The sequence below is a fragment of the Arachis duranensis genome, chromosome 1 (assembly GCF_000817695.3).
Source record: "Arachis duranensis cultivar V14167 chromosome 1, aradu.V14167.gnm2.J7QH, whole genome shotgun sequence".
NCBI classification, from domain to species: Eukaryota; Viridiplantae; Streptophyta; class Magnoliopsida; order Fabales; family Fabaceae; genus Arachis; species Arachis duranensis.
This window is the reverse complement of record NC_029772.3, coordinates 103,876,361-103,884,974: the sequence shown is the minus strand read 5'-3', so window position 1 is coordinate 103,884,974 and position 8,614 is coordinate 103,876,361. Positions and strand designations below refer to the sequence as shown.

At 43.7% G+C, this 8,614-nt stretch overlaps 1 protein-coding gene across 1 annotated transcript; it reads right to left on the bottom strand.

Moving 5' to 3' along the window:
• Nucleotides 1–5,862: 5,862 nt before the first annotated feature.
• LOC107470853 (protein MAIN-LIKE 1-like) lies at nucleotides 5,863–8,213 on the bottom strand. Its single transcript, XM_016090278.1, has 4 exons — nucleotides 8,142–8,213; nucleotides 6,829–7,571; nucleotides 6,624–6,711; nucleotides 5,863–6,543 (listed from the first exon to the last, which is right to left on the bottom strand). Exons 1-4 carry the CDS (start codon nucleotides 8,211–8,213, stop codon nucleotides 5,863–5,865), a joined length of 1,584 nt encoding a protein of 527 aa, XP_015945764.1.
• Between the last annotated feature and the right edge of the window lie 401 nt (nucleotides 8,214–8,614).

Below are 8,614 nucleotides of genomic sequence, written 5' to 3'. Positions count from 1 at the left end.
CTTCTCCACCCATTTCACGCCATGCAGTCCCAATTTTTAGAGTATAGTATTCTGAAACTCGGTGAAACTCGTCGAAGGTTTAAGAAAAACATTCAGCCGATCCTTATCAGTAAATTTAATTTCCAATCGCATTTTTTTTAATCGACTCTTTATAGTGCACCAAAACTAAAAATCTCTCGTCACTAACCATTGTGAGACCCACTATATGATAAGAAATTCATGTTCATCTCGTATTTATATACGTTACTCTCCCTCTCTCGTGGCTTAAAAGCCACTTTCTTTCTTTATTTATTTTATTTTTATTTTAAAAGTTTGTGGCCCCACTTGAAGTTTGGAGACCACCAATAATAAGAATATACAAGTATTAGCCCCAACAACTAATAACATTGTGTTGCCTGTTTAGTTTGGATGATGCAGTACAGCTTCTAGGAAGAAAATTTAAAACACAGGATATATCATATTAGTTTTCTTTTGTATCTTACTTTGTATTGAAATTGACATCTTATTGGACCTTCTATTTATTAGAAACGGAACTTTGTAATTTCCATAATCTATAGGTTGACTCTCCAATCTTCATGTTAGTTTGTATTTATTTTGGCCTATTTTTAAGATGCTCTGGCCTGCAATAAATTAAATGGCATTCATTGTCAACACTTAAAGGAATTAATTCACCAATAAGCTTAGCAATCTGTGACAAAAGAATTACTGATGACCCAATTGATCAAATAATTAGAATTAAAATTAAATAAATAGTAAAATATAAAATAATATTAAATTAAATAAATAAAAAATACCTAATTTTTTATATTTGAACTCAAAAGGTAGAGGGAGTGTTACTTGTTGAATAGAGAAGCAAAGCAAAGGTAGCAAGTAGCCTTAGCGTGTTTTGAGAAGCAAAGGTTATCTTTGTGTTTTTATAGCTATCTTTTTTTATTTGATTTGATTATTAGATGATTTTTGTTATTCTTATTTTTTTATTAGATAATTTTTTTGATTTGATTTGATTTTATCTTTTAATTTTGATGTGTTGTGAAGTTAACAAAGGCCCACTCACTAAAATTTATTATATAATAAATGTATGAGATGGAAATTGAATTTGGATACTTCAAGTTATAGTAAAGCATTTAAACTAATTGAACTATTCTTTATTTTTGATAAAATACTACTAATTTTTTTATAAAAAGTTTGGGAGGGCCATGGCCCCCCTTATCTGAGTGAAGCTCTACCACTGCATGAGAGAGCATTAAAAAAATATAAAAAAATAATAAAATATATCGTATAAACAATAAAAGATAGAATTAGTAGATAAAAAATAATTTTTTTTAATGAACGTGGGTTAGACTATAAAATCACGTTTCCATTTAAAATTAAAAAAATAGCTAAACAAAAAAAGTAAAACTTTCAAAGAATTTGAGTTCGTTTGGAAAATCTCGAAAGTAATTTTTTTGAATTTTTGACTTATGAAATGTAGTAGTATTAATGTCAGGTACAATTTTTAAAATCAAATTGCAGCTTTCTAAAAAGTTATTTAAGAACTTATAGAGAAGTTACTTCTCACATGAGGAGTATTAGGGAGCCAGTACTTTTGTTAAATTTTGATCAACACTTAACCATCAAAAGAAAATTGAATGATTCTACACTCTTAGATGTAATTTCACACCATTAAAAATATCATTGATGGTCAATTAATGGCTAAAAATCACACAATCTACTGGTCTTCTAGACTTTTTCTTTATCACTTTAAATATTAATTAATATAAAAATTATATTAAATTTTTTAATTTTGATAAATATAAATCAATTTAAAATTTTTTTCTGTGTTTTTAAAAACATTTTTAATTTTTAATTTTTAAAACTATAAACATAAGGGCAAAAAACCTTATTAAGCCATGGGAGTGGAGAATTTACGGAAATCAGCCAAATTGAATTCGTAGACACCATTCTACCAGAACGACTTATTATGTAATTCGAAACGATTAGAATCGAATTAAGATCACATGTAGTTCGACATTACTTAACTCGAATTACATGCATTCAAGATCACCTCGTAGTTCGAAACAACTTGTCACGAATTAGCTTTGAATAATTCGAATTAAGTAAACTCGAATTACTAAGATTGGCTGAATGTGTGCATAATTCGAAACATCTTGTTTCGAATTAGTGAGGTTTTTTAATTCGAAATCAATTGATTCGAATTATATGTGTATAGTGCGAAATTAGTTGATTCGAATTACAATGAACCGGAGCTCTATATATATATGCTGTGAACTCAGGTTGCTCTCAACAGAGAGGAGAGATGGCCACTGAGGATAGTTTTCTAGTGCTGGTACACCACAGAGGCACGGTTAAGAGGAAAACTCGGTCTGGCGTGAAGTTCACTGATAAAGATCCCCTATGTATTAATGTGAGGCCAACAACCACCTACGATGATCTCGTTAGCTCTGTGCTGGAGAAGCTTGGTCTGGTAGGAGTTAAAAGGGTTAAGAAATTTTTTTACCGCATCCCAACGACGGTGCTCCATGATACTGTGAAGTATGATTGTTTCACGATCGGGAGTGATGAGGATTTGCAGGTCATGTTTCTTTGACTTAGGCAGTTTCCCGAGGTAAGGACACCAGAGCTGTTGGCAAAGTTGGTTGACGTGGTATCTAGCTCCAGCGGTTCGAACCGGATTCCCAATGCTATAGCCACGGTTGCCGGCTCGAGCTCGAGACCTGCGGTTGCTTCGTCATCCGTTCCTGTGTATGAGCGACCGATTCAGCCTGTTGCCTCCCCATCGTTTGCTGTTGATCTCAGCGGCAATGTTGGGTACGAGGTTCGAGATGGGGAACATTTTCCGGCCGAACAGCAGTGTCCTACACTGGCTGGTGTTGGCGAGGGTTTGTCTGATGATCCAGATGACGACGATGTCGAGCCGGATATGATCGCTGATGAGAGCGGCGATGATCTTGGAACTACTGATCCGAGAAGAGCTACAGGTGGATCTAGTTCTGGCACACAGCAGTACCCACCATATTTTTCATCATTGGACCTGGATGCAATGAGGAAGGACGATAATCCTTGGCAGGCCGTTGGATTTGGAGCTAGAGATATGGAAGGGTCTGCAGGTATGACGGAGTTCCAGGTTGGCCAACAATTTCCGGATAAAGACGAGGCGCTGTTGAGTGTGAAGACTTACAGCATCCGCCGAGGGGTCCAGTACAAGGTCGTTGAGTCTGACTACCGCAGGTATGTGGGAAAGTGTTCTGAGTTTGGGAATGGGTGCACATGGTTGATTCGGTTGAGTCCTCGACAGCGGAAGGGCATCTGGGAAGTGAAGCGATACAACAGACTGCATACATGTCTCGCCACGTCCATCTCCAGCGACCATAGGAGTCTGGACTACCATGTGATAGCGACATTCATTATTCCAATGGTTAGGGCTGATGCATCCGTCAACATCAAGGTGCTTCAAAATGCCACGGCCGCACACTTCGGGTTCAGGCCTACGTACAGGAGGGTATGGATGGCGAAGCAGAAGGCCGTTGCCATCATCTATGGGGATTGGGATGAGTCATACAACGAGCTCCCTCGGTGGGTGTTAGAAGTTCAGCTGACCAAGCCTGGCACTGTAGTTGTCCTCAGGACTTCCCCTGTCCTAGTTGGGGGACAGGTGGACGATTCTCAGGCTTATTTTCATAGGCTGTTCTGGACTTTCCCTCCTTGTATCGAGGCATTCCGTCATTGCAAGCCGTTGGTGAGTATTGACGGCACCCATCTATATGGCAAGTACGGGGGAACATTGCTAGTCGCTATTGCGCAGGACGGAAACTCCAACATACTCCCGGTGGCCTTTGCACTAGTTGAGGGTGAGAATGCTGAGTCATGGTCTTTCTTTCTCTCCCACCTCCGTGAGCACGTGATACCTCAGCCGGGTCTGTTAGTTATTTCAGATAGGCATAACGGCATCAAGGCAGCGCTCGAGGCTCCTGATGGGGGATGGCTACCTCCGGCTGCATACCGGGCGTTCTGCATTCGACACGTTGCAGCAAATTTTGCCCTAACGTTCAAGGGAAAAGATGCCCGGAGGCTTCTCGTTAATGCCGCATATGCGAAGACCGAAGTGGAGTTCGACTACTGGTTTGACATTCTGCGCTCCGAGAATCCGACAATATGTGACTGGGTGAACCAAATTGAGTATTCCTTATGGACCCAGTACTGTGATGAGGGTCGAAGATTCGGGCACATGACGACCAACATTTCTGAGTGTGTGAATTCAATCCTGAAGGGGGTAAGGAACCTCCCTGTGTGCTTGCTTGTGAAGGCCACATACGGAAGGCTGGCTGAGCTATTTGTCCGTAAGGGGAGGGAGGCAGAGGCTCAGATGCGTACGGGACAACAATTCAGTCAATACCTAATAAAGTGTATTGAGGCCAACCTGAAGACAGCCAGGTGCTTCACGGTCACCGTTTATGATAGGGATAACTCGAAGTACACTGTGGCAGAGACGACTCCGACGGGTTCATTCTCACTTGGTACCTACAGGGTCTCACTAGGGTCCCAAACTTGTGATTGTGGATACTTCCAAGCACTTCATTTCCCGTGTCCTCACGCATTGGCATGCTGTGCTTATTCACGTCTTACTTGGCAGCCCTACGTCCACCAGATCTATCGCCTTAGTTCCGTTTTTGGTGTCTATAAGATGGGATTTACACCTCCGATTCCGGAGGGTTTCTGGCCACTGTATGCCAGGCCTACCGTTATACCGGATCCGAACATGAGGCGTGCGAAGGAGGGTCGTCCAAGGTCCACACGCATTCGCACCAACATGGATGATGCAGATCCAAACCAGCCAAAGAGATGTGGCCTCTGCAGGCAGCCAGGACACACTCGTCGGAGTTGTCTGCAGGCCAGACGACCCACCGGGACTGTTGGGAATGAGTAGGAGCGTCGGTGCGTCTTTTTTTATTTATTTTATTATCAGCAGCTGTATTTTTCTCCAGTTATCAAGCAGTGTTCTAAGTGAAACTGAGTTGTGATTTTTAAGTGATGAAACTTGTAACTCGCACCACAGATGTTTGTTGAATCTCTTTCTAATTACGGAGTAAACTTACTTTAACAAAGTACACAGGATCTCATGGGATGACTGATAATACATAACATAACATCAAAGTTAAATGCTAGATAAAGAAATACATTAACGAAACCATACATAACAATGATAACCAACAACGAAGGTACATAACATAAACATAACAGAAACGACATACACCTGTATCCCTAAATCATCTAAAGAGGTGTGATCTGGTGAAACAACGGCGTGGAACCCTCGTCCTCTGAGGTCTCCGAATCAGTGGCTCCTCATCCTCAATCGAGTCGTTGTCATCATCAGGAGCATCCTCTGCGGTATCCCTGTGCGGGACAAGTACCGGTCTGGATGATGACGGGCCGGCAACTGAATGTGACCCCTGAGTATGTGCGGATGCTGGCGTCCCACGCAGGGCAAAAGTCTGGACCGGAGCCACCGTGGCAGGCTCGTTCAGATCTACATCCAACGGTGCATGTGTCCCTGTCGTCTGAACCCGTCCACGTGCAGCCTCATCCTCCTGCATGATGGTCCGGATGTCCTCAAGGAAATGTGGTCCACCAAACTCGGCCACGATCCCGTCACCAGCAAGGAAGTCTGGAAACATGGAGACCGGGCTCACCCATGGAGTACTGTCCTGAAGCGTCTGATCGTCACCGGGCACACCGACGAAATAATCTCCGAGAGGTCCTCCTCCAAGCCCAGCGTCAGTGTGCGTCGAGGGATCTCCCATGCCTGATCCATACCACTCACCACCATGCCCCCCTGATGGGGCCTATCCACCCCGACTGCCTCACCTACTCCTGCTGCACCCCTACCTGGCTGAACGACATCACCTCTGGCATCAGCCCCCCTCCTCCTGCCTCCTCGACCACGTCGTCTCCCGCGACCCCTTCCTGCGTTGTCGTCCTCCTCCATGGCAGCCTCCAGCCACGCAACATCACGCTGCGAACGACGTTTCCCGACTCGGGCTCTCCGCTCAACTCGACGTCTGTCAGGAACATCGGCGACCATGTCCATCTCAGGAAGTCGGTCTGCACCCCTCTGAGTGGCCTCATCCGGAATGGGAATACCTCGTGGATCCCCCAAGTACATCTCGGCGACAGGAATCTCTTTCCGTGCTGATGCCACCATGTCAAGAACTCACGAGAGGGCCCTGGGTCAGCCACAACGTCGAACTGTAAAATGTGATCCGCACGCTCCTGCCAGTGAAGATGCCAGTCAGCTAAGTGGGACGGGAACCAACGGTCACCTCCTCTCCCGTCCTTCGACATCAAGAAGTCGATGTTCAGGGCGGGACGAGGTGGGGGCTGTACACCGCCAAACTGCAGTAACACTCTATCCACCTGATGCCACTCAACAACCGCAAAATATATCAGGGACGTCACACACCGCCATAACATCGTATGTCTAGGCTCCAACACCTCCGGATGGACAACCTGGATGACGTCGAGTGCGCTATAGGGCATCCATATGAACTGAAAATACAATATAACATCGATAAGACTATATAAACATAACCAACCACCGAACATAAAGATGAAGTCAGCGTACTTACATCCCGTGGCTGCAACAAGTCGATCTTCAGGCAAGCCATTTGCACCCTAGGTCCCTTGTTGCTAATCCCAGGATTGTAACCGGACCACCTGCGTAGTAAGTTAATCTAGTTAATGCATCGGTGAGTAAAGACACAGGACATGAAATTCCATGCATAATTGGAAGTGAATACCAAATCGATTCATAATACAAAACAATAAAGGTACCTCGACGCAAGTGGCCAGCTAAACGCATCATACCCATCAGGCCTAAAAGAAGGAAACCTCCAAAAGATCCAAGACTGCAGTAACTGTAACGGCCCTGCTAACTTCACGACATGTCTGTTGGTGACTCGGCACATACATCGGTACAACCATGCCAGTGCCGCCGACCCCCAACTGTAGCCACCCATCTGCTCAAGTCTAGCTACGTAGGGTAGCCATCTGATGTGTATACGGTTGCCAGACTTGTCTGCAAACAGCTGCGTCCCCAACAACATCATGATATAGGCACGGGCAAAGCGCCTAACTGTCTCCTCGTCAGTCCCGTCGGGACACTCCCCAAATGTCTCCTGAAACCATGTGCAGTTGACTGCGAATTTCTGAATTTGGTTTTCAGGAGGTAAGACACCGAGCAACTCATGGAACCACATCCAAGCCGGCCTCCCACCCTCAATGTATAGGTGGAAGTCTGTCAAGCAACCACTAACGTAATGACCGTCCACGGGCAATCCAAGCTGGTATGCGACGTCCTGAAGCGTGATGGTACACTCTCCAAACGGCATGTGGAAGATGTGCGTCTCAGGCCGCCACCTCTCGATGAATGCACTGACTAGAGGCTCGTCTAGTCGGAACCATCTGTCGTTCAGCCTTGCAAGATGGTACAAGCCAGCCATCTGCAAGTACGGAACGTACCGCTCATCAAGACGCATCCCCTGCTGCCGCCTACAGCTAGATATGCAACGCCATGGCTGCACAGTAGATGAACCGCATAGTTAGAACATTCGCACGAACCACAGCCTTATACAATTCATTTAATATAAAACAAAAAAATTAATCCTTCGATTCGACATATTAAACCAACATATTTCACCAAATGCAGAAACCATTAACAAAAAACAAGTACGCTAAAAAAACCACCATCAAAAACCATTATCAACTAAAAAAAAAAACGGTCAAACAAACCACTATAAAAAACCATTCACGAAAACCACTAACAGAAACAACTAAGAAAAACCGGTGGAAAAAATCACTAGCCTATACCACTATCATAAATCGCTAACACTAACATTACCAACTATAAAAAACCCTTAACATAAACCACCAGCCAACACCACTTTCCTAAACCACTACCCTAAACTAATGTCCTAAACCACTAGCAATCACATAAACCACTATCACAAACCGTTAACAAAAACCGCTATCATAAAACCACTTTCATCAAACCAATATCTAAAAACCACAACCATAAAACCACTCTCATAGAAACCACTACCATAACGGAAAACACTAGCTACATCGCAACATCAGAGACCACTAACCTCGTCGTTGATCACCCCGGCGATATGAGCGACTCCATCCAAACGATAAAGCCTCCCCGGATCGTCCCCCATCGCCTGAATACGGCGGTCCGGTCTTACTCGAACCAAAGGTTGGTCGTTTTCACTGGGATTTTGTGGGGTTTGGGAATGAGAAAGTAATTCGAATGAACTTGGTTCGAACTCTTTAAATAGGCGAGTTCGGTGTAATTCGAGGCAACTGGATTCGAATTACTTTGGATGCCCAAAATCAAGTAATTCGACTCAATAAGACTCGAACTCCTCTCCTCACTCACTCACCTACTAATTCGAGTTAATACATCTTGAACTACCCTATTTTAATTCGATAGTACCAGACTCGAATTACTAACGAATTTTTATCCTAATTCAATGCTTATTGACTCGAATTATGTGTGAAAAAACTGAATGAGTAATTCGAGTTTGCTCAATTCGAATTACGTGCTAACCTAATTCGA

Excerpts from the sequence above, each read along its gene's own strand:
- LOC107470853 (XM_016090278.1), bottom strand. The coding sequence starts at position 8,213 with ATGGGGGACGATCCGGGGAGGCTTTATCGTTTGGATGGAGTCGCTCAT. Across the intron at positions 6,712-6,828 it reads AGCTGGCCACTTGCGTCGAG|GTGGTCCGGTTACAATCCTG; the intron begins GTACCTTTATTG and ends CTTACTACGCAG. Across the intron at positions 6,544-6,623 it reads ACTTGTTGCAGCCACGGGAT|TTCATATGGATGCCCTATAG; the intron begins GTAAGTACGCTG and ends TTGTATTTTCAG.